The sequence below is a fragment of the Pseudochaenichthys georgianus genome, chromosome 7 (assembly GCF_902827115.2).
Source record: "Pseudochaenichthys georgianus chromosome 7, fPseGeo1.2, whole genome shotgun sequence".
NCBI classification, from domain to species: Eukaryota; Metazoa; Chordata; class Actinopteri; order Perciformes; family Channichthyidae; genus Pseudochaenichthys; species Pseudochaenichthys georgianus.
In genome coordinates, this window is record NC_047509.1 from 5,172,556 (window position 1) to 5,186,577 (window position 14,022).

Consider the following 14,022-nt stretch of genomic DNA (forward strand, 5'->3'; position numbering starts at 1 on the left):
ATATACAAAAACATAATTCTAAAATTATTTACTCATTTTTCAAATCAGTATTAATAACATTAACGTATACTTGGGTCTAATCATGCTTTGATAATAGCAAGCTCACTTTCCACAAATGATCATTAGCCTACTAATGATAATTGTGGATTAGATAGTTTACAATATGCATTATTCTGCAGCTGTAATCTCAGCGATGTCGTCCTGATTTTAGGAACCACATTCATTCAGTTGATAAACACGAAGGATACAGTTGGCAATATACAAATTTTATTCAAATGTAATTTCAAATTTGATCAATAATCAGTAGGATTTAACAAAGAGCTATTTATCTGAACATTCCCATTAGATACAATAGAAAAGAGTAAATGTAGGAATACCAGAGATTTAAAAAAAAAAATCTGCATAGCCAGAAAGAAGACCCACAGTATACCCAACAGGAAATGCCCTTAACTTTAAGCAAGGCTGCAACATACATACAATATGATCTTTTTTTTCGTGCACTTTGCTCATATAAGAATTCAGTGAGAGGGGCAGGTCAGGAAAAGAAGGGCACGAGGCCAACTTGACTACGCCATGCAGGTCAATGCATTAATTGTGGCATAACCCCATGTCCACAGGACACAGTAGACGCTACACGGAAATCAAACTCCCTTAATTCTTTATGACCAACAAGCTTTACATGTCCATTAAAACAAGTGTGGAGGTGCCAAATATTGCAACACAAACACAAACTAGTCATCAGATGTACCCAGAGAAACAGAGAATGCTAAACCATAATGAAACCTGCTCAACAACAGTCACCATGGTGATTTAGAGATTATCAGGATGTAATCATTTGTGGTTGTTTTATGGGAATCATGCGGGTGGGTGATCCGTTTCTGGCAAGTAATCAATGCTGTGAGTTAGGGGATACAGAGCAGTTCTCCTCACCAATTCAAGTCATATTGAAAATGTTCAACCAAGATAAGTTTCACAGAAATACGTGCACAAAAAGTGTTTGTATAATATATATTTATATTGTTATCGTCAGGTGTTATTTAACCCATAAAAGTACCATACACATTAACGTTTCAAAGAATGATGCCAAAATCCAATGGGTTATTTTAAAAGGAATAAATTATAAAGATGATATATATGTACAAAAATATTAGCATTGAGGATATTTACAATTTAGTTTCACGATGCCAATTGATTTGCTATACATGCTAGGGCTTCCTGGTCTGCCTCCTACAGGCTGGACGAAGGAATAACAGTACTCAAGAGTAATATCACTCTTAGTCTCATGTATTAAAGAAAACAAATAAAATCTCCAGTGTACGATGGCGCACAAAGATGCACTCGTTAGGGAAATACTGAGGCTGATTGAAAATAGAACTCTTCATATAAATGAAGGTCGAACCTGAAAGGAGACAGTGGGATTCACCTGATTTTTAATTTGAATGCTTGAAAACAAATCAGCGCCTTGAACCCACGCTGGTGAGCCGGTCGCTGCTGGACACAGGTGTAGAATCTCAAAACAGTGGATTATCCTTTAGGAAATGCTTACAACAAGTCAAACTTCATAGTAAGAAAAGCAGAGTAGTAAAATACACTTTTACGCGGTATAAGAGAGTACAAAAGAGATTTCCGTTGGCACAAAAATCCTTGCAGCAGAATTGTCGTCTTCTCCATCCTGAGATGACCAATAGTGATCAGTAGCCATTTGTTTGTAAGAAAAGTCACAATTAGAAAATAGAGGGACAGACGCCTGCCTCGTCTCTTCTTTGAGTTGAGCTGTATATTGGTCACAGCGATAAACCAAACCGTCCAATTGGCGAGTGAGACTACACACTCTCATGAGAATCAAGGGTGTTAGTCTCTTATTACATCTCACAGCAGTTTGGAAACCAGCCGAAATGAAGCACAGGGGACGCATGGTTACAGAATAACAACGGTCACCTGAATATATTCCAGTCGATCCAGGTCTAATAAGGAAGTGAACCCACACTATCCTGGGAAATTATTGTACATACCGACACAGTTGCTTCTCAAGTGGCAAAATGGAAGACAGACTGACCATACACATTTTTAATAGTGTCCCAAAGAAAATGGGGTAAATATAGACATCCTGAAGTGGTGCTTTTAGCGGGGCAACACTTGTATCCAACATTCATTCTCTGGACCCCCCATGGTTAACCCCTATGCAGTGTTTTGAGTCATTGTCTGGTGCCACCTGCAGTGTGGAAGGTGACGCACGACAGGATTAGTCAGGCGTTTAAACCCAGGGAGAGCGCATAGGGAATCTCCATGGCTCCTTAGGAACACAAGGAAGGTAGAAGAACCGGCTTGGCGTGTCGGTGATTTGACTGACGGACACAATGACACAGTACTGTATGAATAATGCACACATAATACCACAGGTGAGTCTTTTGACAGCTGGCATGTCGGAGCTGACTTTGGAAAAGAGGCGGGAACTAAATGTTGCTGATGATGACTTTGTTGCCCCACTGACACTCCTCGATGTTTACCCTTTGGACCCAGATTGCAGCCGGCGTTCTGCCCCGTTCTTCTGTACATACATCCCCTCACACACACTTGTCCATGCACTCTGAAGTGGATAGATGCACATGCTCAGTTTGCACATGCGTGACACATGCACATTTCCACGTTCAGCCCAGTTACAGGTTCTCTCCTGGCTGGTACTGAGGCTCCGTGGAGGTGAAGTAGTCCTCCAGGAAGCCCTGCAGGTACTCGAAGGTGGGCCTCTCCTCAGGCTCCTTCCTCCAGCAGGTCAGCATCAGATCGTGCATGGATTCAGGGCACTCTGCTGGGCACGGCATCCTGTATCCGCGCTCCACCTGGTCCAACACTTCCCGGTTCACCATACCTGGCAGAGCAAAGGCATGGCAATTTGAATTATATAATGCCTTATGACTAACAGAGTCATAAATCATGTGGCTGTTGGATTAGTGGAGCATGACGTCAGCAACTCACTTCAATGGCCAGTTGCATAAGAATAGTCCAATTTGTCTAAAGTATAGCCTGGCATATCCCACATGTACCTGTTGCATAACGCTTCTTTACAAGCGACTGATGTACTTCGGACTCAGATAGCCTGTGGCGCGATGCACTAGGTCAGTGCTTCTCAAACTTGTTTCAGTAACGTTCCCCCTTTGAAACATTTTCTCAGCCAAGTACCCCCTGACCGACCCCGAACATGTTTGATCGGAGAAAAAGCCTATACAAATAATTCCAATATAGTGATGTTCCCTCAGTGTGTGATTTATTAACTCCTTTACAACAAACTAAGGATATTTTCCTTTTATGCATGAAAAAAAAAGAACATAATGAAAAAAAATTAAAACTGATTTTTCAAAGAAGTTTTTCAACTGAAGTAATATCTGTTTAACAAACCAATGAACACAATGATATATTATGCAAAACTATAAAATACAATAGACAAATTTGACCTTTTTATATGACAACCCCCTTGGTGGTTCGAGGAATATTTTATATAAAATTGTGTTTTCGATTTAACTTATTGTACTAAGATTATTTTTGTAATCATGCATGGTATTTTGTAAATTAACTTTTTTTTTTTTTTTTTTTTTTTTTAAATCTCACGTACCCCCTGCAGTACCCCAACGTACCCCTAGGGGCCCACGTACCCCCATTTGAGAATCACTGCATTAGAACATCAACACACGTTTGTACTTGGTAGAAACCTGTACGGTGGACTAATACAATGGAGTCAAAAAGTGTGTTGTTTAGTTGTTTCATCGACTGAACAGAATTGTCAAAATGAAAATGGTTCTTGCCTGGATAGGGCACTCGGCCTTTGGTGGCCAGTTCAGTCAGCAGGACCCCGAAGGACCAGACGTCAGATTTAATGGTGAAGCGGCCGTACAGAGCCGCCTCAGGAGCCGTCCACTTGATGGGAAACTTGGCTCCTGCAGGACGACAGGTTTATAAGAAAGTTAAAAGTAGATCATTGCAGCACAGACCAAAACAAAGGCACATCAAGCATGCTGCATACATCAAACAAGGTTTCTTGGAATGTAACACCTTATAACCACAGGCTGTACATCACCAGTTCCCAACCCCAGGAAATCAGTCATGAAAAGATTTAAAAGCAAGAGAAAACCTACAATTCTCATCTTTAAATGTATATGAAATCCATAAAAACACAAACATAGGGAAAGAAAATCGCTTTTTGGTTGAATTGCTTATAACTCAATACATACTACCATAACACGTGTGGTACCAAATACATACTACTTCACTTTGAGAGGTCAGAAGCTGTATACAGATTGGAAACCAGTGTGCTGCTTTGAGAAATAGTGTACAGAAAAACAAATGCTTAAAACCTACACCATGTGTCAAACTAAAGGCCCGGGGGCCAAATCAGGCCGTGGTGGATTTAATTTCGGCCCGCAGGATCATTTCTAATTACTATTAGATCTGGCCCGCCGGTATATTGCACCTTCACTCCATCCTGAGCGTCTCCTCCGCTCAGAGCCTGAGCCCAAACATTGATGACCTTGCACCCAAGATGAGATGCCAAGTATCTGGACTAGCATCAGAGCAGCACACTGAGTTTACATGGATGTTTCCTTCTACACTTTCTCTCTCACGACAGCAGGGCATGTTTGGTTTTATCTTTGAGGGGAATAGTTTTTTGAAGCTATTTTTGGCCTGTGGAGAAATGTAATCATAAGAAATGACTCTGCAGATAGCGCCATAAGAAATGAATGCAACTGATTATTTAATGTTGTTTTTATAGGCAATAATTTAAGCTTTGTTAGTTCCAGGTTTAATATGTGGAATAAGTTCATTTCAATAAGTTTTGTAATAAACATTGAACCAGTCCGGCCCTCGACTAGCACCCATTTTTTTTAATTTGGCCCACTGTGTATCTGAGTTCGACGCCCCTGACCCACTCCATTGTGCATTGGTCTTACCTTGCCGAGCAGTATATTCATTATCCTCAATGAGGCGCGCCAGACCAAAATCAGCCACTTTGCAAACCAGGTTATCTCCCACCAGGATGTTAGCAGCTCTCAGGTCTCTGTGCACATAGTTCATCCGCTCCACATACGCCATCCCCGAAGCAATCTGAGGAACAGACAAAGCGCTGTGATCGTCTCAACTGAAGGAAAACACCAGAATTACAATTGTTGAAGTGATTTAGGTCATGCTGCCGAACATCAACGTGCTGACCTGTGAGGCCATGTCCACCAGCTGCGGGAGGCGGAGCATTTTACCCATGTCGCCTTTCAGGAAATCCAGTAAGCTACCTGTTAGCAGACACATACTGCAGGTTAGCATAACACTGCTGGAGCTGTTGTGGTCATTACTTGTATATTTCTGCTTTAAGTATTCACTTCTTGTATTTTTGTGTGCAATATGTAATAAAATGTATTTAATGTTTTTTTTAAAAATGATAATACATTTGTTTTGCAGGCAGTAAATGCGTCATGGTTTGCCCTGGCTTGCCCTGGCTTGTATTGGCTCCTCATGGAAACAAACCCTTACAGCATTGCATAATTAGTACACATTTACTCATACAGTTCAAAAACTAGGCTACAGTTTACAGTATTTGCAGAAATGATATCTCTTGCACTATTTGATTTCTTTTTTTGACTAATGTGTTGCCCTAGCTATTAGCTATTGTGCATATCCTTTATTCTTTACATTTTTTAAAAGACATAATGAAGAACATTACTTATATAATGTATATAAGTATAATGTGAAAGTCCTTGCCGACCTTGTCCCATGTACTCCGTGACGATGTAGATGGGCTCCTCCGACACCACGGCGTAGAGCTGGACCAGCTTTTCATGTCTCAGTTTCTTCATGACCTGAGCTTCCATCAGGAAGGCCTCGGGGGACATGGTGCCGGTCTTCAGGGTCTTTATGGCCACCCGTGTTGTACCGTTCCACGTTCCTAAAAAAGGAGATGTGAGGTCATATGTAGGCATTGATAAAGTATTATCAACTTAAAGCATAAGGTCATAGAGGAAAGTAAATCACTATCACAGACATAGTAATGCTAAACTAGTGATGTTTCAACCTGCCTTTCTTTAGTCCGCACAGAGAATAGGAGGAAAGATTGTTAGTTTCTGAACATCTGAATTCCACATGTTTCAAATCAGAGTATATGAAAACTATTAAGAGGCTACCAGGTTTAACAAGAAACATGTGATATATACAGTACTGTAAACATAGTTGTATATAAGTTATAAAATGTGGCAAATGGTTTTTAAATTTTTTTTTAAAGCATCTAGTTTCTCCTGTGAAATTGGTAGATGCAAGACCGGGGTATTGGCAAGAATCTGGAGAAGAAAAACGTATAATGATATACGTTAATTATTTGGAATACATTGGGATAATAAAAGCAACAAACCCTAACCCCGAACCCCGAACCCAACAAAAAGCAATTGTTCATTTCTATTTTTAGGGGAAATAGCAGCAACAGACCTACCGGTATGAAATAATGAAATAAGAAATACTGTAAATACGTCCTTAGAGTGTGTGGAGAGTCGGTCATGAGCTGCAGTAACAACACAAGCATTTAAGGGAAAAGAAAGAAATCCAAAGCACTTTCTTGGGGTAAAATCTGAAGAATGCAACTTCTAAATGCACTTTTCTCTTCACACAGTGTGTTCATATTTAACTGGAAGTGTGCCTTCGAACATCCTTTTTCAGCGAGCAATAACCGCTAAGTCCTCCACAGAAAGACAGAAAACCTGCAGAATATTTCAGAGGTTCAGTTTTTCTTTTCAAGACATAGATCAAAGCACGGCTTACCCATCCAGACCTCTCCAAAGCAGCCCTGTCCGAGCTTCAGATCCAGATGGAGGGAGTCTCTGGGGATCTCCCAGGCGTCCTTAGATAAGCCCTGAGTCTGAGGCTTCAGAACCGGACAAATGTCTGATAGACTGTGACACAGCCCATCAGCATGCTCTGTGAAGCACAAGATAAGAGATGTGGTATAAATACCTGCTTCTTTCTGAACTACAGAGTGATATAGTTAGGGTACCGGAAACAAAGCAAGTGTCAAAAAACCCAAATATGACAATAAGAGAAAAGAAGACTCACTGCGATAGTGGTTGACCAGCTGCTGCAGGTTGCTGAATTGTGTGCGTGATGTGATGTAAAAGCCTCCGCTGTCCAGCTTCCTGATCTTGTAGTGCTTCACATTCAGCCCTTTGGTGTTGTCATAGTCCAACACAGACAGACAGTAGGCACCTGGAAAGAAGAAAACAATAATAAATACGAATTCTAATATGGGGTCATACACGTGTTTGCATGGATGTAAAAAGGAGAAATTAAGCTTTAAAGTGTTGGTGACAATGTGGTCATTACACCACTAGAGGGCAGCATCACGCAGGTTAAATAAACAGAGTATTGTACTGTACGATGTGGCCCGGTGGTTGTACAGTCCTCAGCTCCACACTGACCTAATTCTGTCGGGCTAACCCCCCCCCCCCCCAGCTCACCCCCCTCCATCCCCACCTTGTCCCTTTTCTCATTCAGCGCCGATCTGACATAGAAATCCCATAATAGGAAACTACGGGAGCCCTGCAATTTACATGTGTACGTATCACACACTCTGACACACTAGCTGAGGGGAATGTGTTTCTGCATCAGAGAAGCTGCCCATCAGAACCATCTCCAGTCCCATCCAACCCTTTCCCATCTGTCCAAATAGTCTCTCTTCTGCACCCACACCACCACGAACAGCAGGGTGTCACTCCTTAATGCTAGACAGAATTCACTGTCATCTTCTTGGGGACATGTTTGGGTAACACTTGTCATGGGCCTCATGTTTGAGACCTGACCGTTTGAAAAGTTCAGATCTCATGCAAGAGAACACGAAGTAGCTTTCACAAACACTTCTGCGTTTGACAAAAAGTTGCATTAAGTCGATTTTGTACAAATGTACTTGGGTACGATTGGCCTACCATAGATTGAATAATAACGTCTTCTTCCCCAGGTCTTGACACATTAAATATTTACAAACTGACCCTCCAACAGTTTTTGTTAAACCCTGGTCTGTTAGAGAAAGCCAAAACACGCATAACCCTATCGAGCCCCTTAGGTTTAGTGTTGCTTAATAGAGCTGTGTATTATTTGACATTTTGTTTCTTCAGGAGCAACACGATATGCAAGTTTCAGCAATAAATCAAATTGATAACGTGCAAATCGGAATAGGTATCAGAACAACACATTGCTTAACAACCTCTGCATATTTCTGCTCAACACTACCTCCTTTAATCTACACAGCTCTCCACTTTGAATAATAGTATTTGACATATTTTATTTTCTATTATCTTTTACTGATCTTAGTTTTTTTGGCGTAAATATTGTCTTTATTCATAATTTGTTAAAATAGTTTTTATAACGGTATTATTTTGGGCTCCTTTTTTAAAACAGATTCCTCTTTCTATGTCTGCAACATTTACACCAAAGCCAATTCCTCACATTCCTCATTCTGATTCAAGGCTTTGAAAATGTGTTTTTCATAAAAGATATTGATATTTATTTCAAAAAAAGCTTTTTTAATGTTAAAGCATTTGAATCAAACTTTCTATACTGCACACTTTATGTAACTCGATGCTAAGAACACATGTAGGTTTCATACCCGTACGTCCGGCCTACAGAGGCAGAATAATGATGAGGTTGCTTCTGTGGCTCCACATGCTTACCTTTGGTGGTCTCGCTCTCTCGCACCAGGAAAGTCCCTCTCCTGTTCTCTAAACTTAGCAGCAGCCTCTCAGAGTCGCGGCGAGTGACTTTGCCAAAGTACCACCTGGTGAGGTTGAGAAAGAAAAACACGGGACACACAGGGAGCAGGTTGGTGAGGGGGCGATGGTGAATGTGGGCGTGGAAGAGAAGGAAGGAATGACGAAGCGAGGGTCAGTTAAAAAATGTTTTCAGAAAGTGCAGTGAATCTGTCTTTGCATACCAGATGCAATGCATACTAATGCCTGCTGTGCAACAGCTGCTTACCTGGACTCTAGAGTCAGTCTGAGATGACTGGAGAGGCAGGAGGAAAAGTGAAAAATTGAGTTGTTAGAAAAGTATAAAGTAGTTTGTGTGACTTGATTGTTCAAGCAAGCAGGTTAGCAAGTAAAGAACAGCAGTGCATGTCTCCAACGAGAAGAAAACAGTAAACGTATTTCAATGAATACTTCCTATTTTGGAAAATACACTTATTTACTTTCTTGTCTAGACTTAAATGCAATGATTAATACCACTCTCATGTTTGTACGGTCAATACGAAGCTAAAGCCAGTTAGCATAGCATAAGCCTCGACACTGAGGGAAACAGCTAGCCAAAAAACACTCATGACCGCTTCATTTACATTTCTGCACTCGGTTTTTTACAGATGCAGTATTTACTCAAAATATAGTGTGTTAATAAGTGAACTTTAAGGGTCAACGTAGGTGGAATGTGTTACTTTTGGACAGAGGCCAGGGTAGCAGTTTTCCCCTGTTGCTAGTCTCTATTTTAAGCTAAGCTAACGTATGCTAGGTGTAGATTCATATTAAACGGACAGACACGAGTGTCTTAATTGTCTAATTTTACTCTGGAAAAAAAGGAAAACATCATCAAACTGTTCTTCTGAGTGCTCATGTTGCATTCACATTTGAATAAAAAAGCAAGATTATTTGATAGAATCAAGTATTTGAGTGTCCTAGCTTTCACATGCTTGATGACACCCAGATAGAAAAGGAAGAGTAAGGAGGAAAAAGGAGGCTTTACTCTTCTGCCTGGATGGAGTCAGATGGAGCCACATAATTGCTGGGGATGTAACCGCTCTCTCCAGTGGTCAGGGAGCGAGCCAGCCACCAGTCGCCTTCTCTGCACAGATGAAACGAAAACACACAGCTTCACCGAGGCTCATCAGACATCCACCACACACACACACACACACACACACACACACACACACACACACACACACACACACACACACACACACACACACACACACACACACACACACACACACACACACACACACACACACACACACACACACACACACACCACACACACACACACACACACACACACACACACACACACACACACACACACACACACACACACACACACACACACACACACACACACACACACACACACACACACACACACCTTCTGACTTTAAGGGCTAGTGTTTATCAAGTGTCTCAGAGTATGAATACTTTATTGCTGAGGATTTTGATTTGTTGTGGATTCACTCAAAACATATTTGTTGTTGTTGTTGTTGTTGCCACAGTTATTGAGCTCCTGGAGAAACTTGATAAATAAAAAGCCCAGATATCTTTACTGTTAAACAATATATGTGAAGGTTATGCAACTATGAACAAACATGCATCCATGTGGGAATGACAACCGTGAGGGATGGAGCGTGTGTGCTAAACTTAATCAGGATGTGAGTAGCTTTGCAGCACCGTATTAATTTAGAGAATCCTAAATTAAATTACAGTTTAATTACAATAATTTATTCGTCTTGTTGAGATTAATTGAATAAAGTGCTGCAAGGCTTTACTCCACCTCCCCGTGACTACCGTAGGGTTATGTGCTGTGTGCCTTTCTAGAGAAGTGGTTTTACGGCACCGAGTGCTTCAGGTGATACACACACACAGCCAGACAAACGGCACATTCAAATCTACAAACCTGCAGTTCACCTTCCTCCTGGAAACAAAAAGGTTTGTGATGGAGAAATGGAAAGTAGAGATGAAAGGGAAATAATGGAAAAGAGATTAAAGAAATACAGAGAGCACGTTGTGAGCAGCGGACGAACAGCAGAGTACACACTCGTAAATAATACAACCAAAGCATAAAGTTATACGTGTAAAATATTTAAACCATTACAGAACTTGCTGACAAAGGATTAGGCCGACTACTTGCAGGGTCATAATAATATCAGAAAAAGAGCCCATCAGGTCACCATGCACGGCTTAAAAAGTAGAAATGGTCTTTAAGCTAAGACGAGTGTATCTGACTGTGATAGCCGTCAACTAATCTTGGATATGTTTTAAAGGATTCTGGGTGTACTTGACCCCATCATGACCCAGGTCTTTGGCTTAAGGGCCAGATGCAGCGATAATCCACTATTGTCCTTGGCTCCTGCCTTCTAGGTCAGCAGTCAAGCAGCACTGGGGGTGATTCATGACAATGTACGGGTCACTGCACCCACATAGATTCATAAAGCAAGCCCCTATTTAAACAAACAAGCATGCCTCCCATAAACAGGTTAGATGTATGCGGTAACTGGGTCGGGCACAGCGTCTAATTCCCAGGAAAAAGCGATACAAATATCCACACTGAGGTGGGCGTAGCAATATTTTTTTTAATGAAGCAAAAATGGTCAGTGACACAAAAAGCAAGCTCCACTGAGGGAAGCCCATTGCTATGGTTACAGTGGCTTTCAGAGACAAGTGACATGCGTGTTGGGTGCAAAGCAGCCAGTCAGACCACTGAGGACGAACTCAGACAGTCTGTGGATGTGTGCAGAACTTGTCGTCAAACACGCAGCGGATGTGTGGGGAAAAGCGTTCTTGGATCAGTCTAACTTGTTTGTAAAAAGGGAAACAGAAATGCACATTGGATTAGTTTTGTGTTTTCCTTACGTGTTGTTCACTATCTGGAGGCGTTCGCCCTTCCTGAAGGAGAGGTCTGAGGCCGTCCTCGACTCGTAGTCGTACAAAGCCACGAAGGTCGTCACGCCTCCTATCAGAGGATGACGTTTGGAGATGATTAAAGACACGTTGTTCACACGGGACATAAAACAACCGATTAAACAAAGCAAGCTGATGTCCTCACCTGCTAGAGTGACTCTGTTGGGAGAGGTGACGGCGTTATTGTCCACGCCTCCAAACAGGGTCAGCTCTGAGGGTTTGGTCATGGCCGGATTGCCCCCCAGACCATCCATAGCAGGGTTACAGTTAGGTGTGAGGGACTGTTGGTTGGAGTGGTGTCCGCCGGCCCCCCCTCCGGAGCTGAGGGTGCCCTCGAGGCTGCGGGTTCGATGGCCGACATCCTTGGGCTTACTCTTGGATCCCCCCATGGCCCAGGACTGCAGAGCGAGGACAGAGAGGAACAGTCAATGAGATTAAGTGCAATACAATCAAAGTGCATCTCAAGGCACTTTTAAAGAGGAATACCATAATAAGTGTACATTGCTTCTTATGTTATTTTCTCAGAATACACGCTCTGGAAAGATTCCTCTGACAGCAAATACACGTCGGCCAGATGCAGAAACCAGAGACGTGGCTCTAAGCCCACTGAGACTCAGTATCATGTAGACCACATGAACCACAGCTTCCCAACGGATAGGGGAGCAGCTGCCACTCCTTGTTCAGCGCAGACATGACACCAGCTGAGCACACACACACACACACACACACACACACACACACACACACACACACACACACACACACACACACACACACACACACACACACACACACACACACACACACACACACACACACACACACACACACACACACACACACACACACACACACACACACACACACACACACACACACACACACACACACACACACACACACACACACACACACACACACACACACACACACACACACACACACACACACACACACACACACACACACACACACACACACACACACACACACACACACACACACATTATTCAAACTGATCATTTAAAGATGAGTAATGTTTTGTAAAGTTACCGCCCACCACACCCTTTTTACATCACTGCTCCAATACTCATTGAGGGGCAACTAATATCTGCTTTTCATCTTTGATTTAGAGCTAAATATGAGCTGATTAACGGGAGATTAGTCATCAATCATTTCATTAGTTTGCAGCGATGCATCTGAGAGGGAGTTTCTCTTCCAAACACTCCCACCCCCCAACCCCTCCTGAAACGCCTCCGTTGGACTCCAGTGTCCGGCAGTGGCCCAGTTCACCTATTGCCCTGCCGTGGTGCCCTTGAGCAAGGCACCGGACACTCACCTTCCCCCCTCACATGCATTGCTCCCCGGGCGCTGTACAATAGCTGCCCACTGCTCCGAGTCCTCTGCATGTGTGCCCATTAAAGAGGGTCTCATCCCTCCCAATTATAGTCTATTGTTTACTTCTGTAACATATAGTGTCCTCACTATGTAACGTTTGCACTTGAACACATTGTACGTGATAGAGATGTCCCGCCCCCTTAGCCTAAGTGGTTGACCAATCACAACAGAGCCGACCAGCTAACCAATCAGAGCAGACTGGGCTCTGGTTTCAGACAGAGGGTGAAAAGTGGTCCTGCAGCACAGGCAGTATGAGAGAAATAAAGAGCTTTTTGAACATTAAAGCAAGGAGACATGTCACATTGTCACAGTAGAGCAGTGCTTCTCAAAGTGTGGTCCGCGGACCACTGGTGGTCCGTGAGCGCCCCCTAGTGGTCCGTGAGTATATTGGTAAAATGTCACATTTGAAATAAATAAATTTATTTAAGTTTTCCGCACTCTCGCGGGAATATATCCGCCATCGAACGAGCTTAAGTTTCACTTTCGATTGCATGATATAGCCCAGATAAACACCTTCATCACACATGTTGCCACTTGTTTGTACCATTTTCAGGCGATTTGTAAAAAACTATGCGTTTTTGGATATTTGTGGAGTTAGGTGGTCCTTGGTATGAAAAAGTTTGAGAAACACTGCAGTAGAGGCACATCATACTGATATGCACCTGAACAGGCCCCCTTTAATGAATCACTATGTTCACCTGTTAGTTGATAACTGTAGTAACTTTGGCCTTGTGGGAAGTAGCTAGAAATTGCCGAGAAGAAACGTAAATGCTTTGTTGCTTGTGTGAACTGTAGGGTAATAATTCTCCAATCCAACTTTATTGGATTTATAGCACTTTAAAACCTTCAGACCAAAGGGCTGTACAGAGAGATAAGCTCACACAACATAATATAAATACATTTAAAATACAAACACAAAACTAAATTATCTGTTGTTGCATCACTT

At 42.3% G+C, this 14,022-nt stretch overlaps 1 protein-coding gene across 3 annotated transcripts in view; it reads right to left on the reverse strand.

Moving 5' to 3' along the window:
- Nucleotides 1-257: 257 nt before the first annotated feature.
- src (v-src avian sarcoma (Schmidt-Ruppin A-2) viral oncogene homolog) overlaps nt 258-14,022 on the reverse strand; it is a 35,754-nt gene continuing 21,989 nt past the window's right edge. The window contains exons 2-14 of one of the 3 annotated variants that reach the window (XM_034087132.2): nt 11,824-12,076; nt 11,631-11,730; nt 10,675-10,692; nt 9,751-9,849; nt 8,995-9,021; nt 8,691-8,794; nt 7,081-7,230; nt 6,790-6,945; nt 5,747-5,926; nt 5,200-5,276; nt 4,941-5,094; nt 3,798-3,929; nt 258-2,866 (exon numbers count right to left, since the gene is read on the reverse strand). In XM_034087132.2, the coding sequence (XP_033943023.1) occupies nt 2,658-2,866; nt 3,798-3,929; nt 4,941-5,094; nt 5,200-5,276; nt 5,747-5,926; nt 6,790-6,945; nt 7,081-7,230; nt 8,691-8,794; nt 8,995-9,021; nt 9,751-9,849; nt 10,675-10,692; nt 11,631-11,730; nt 11,824-12,067 (1,650 nt within the window). In that variant the 5' untranslated portion in view covers nt 12,068-12,076 and the 3' untranslated portion in view covers nt 258-2,657. The remainder of the gene's footprint in view (nt 2,867-3,797; nt 3,930-4,940; nt 5,095-5,199; nt 5,277-5,746; nt 5,927-6,789; nt 6,946-7,080; nt 7,231-8,690; nt 8,795-8,994; nt 9,022-9,750; nt 9,850-10,674; nt 10,693-11,630; nt 11,731-11,823; nt 12,077-14,022) is intronic. The other 2 variants (XM_034087133.2, XM_034087134.2) reach the window with 2 other exon arrangements.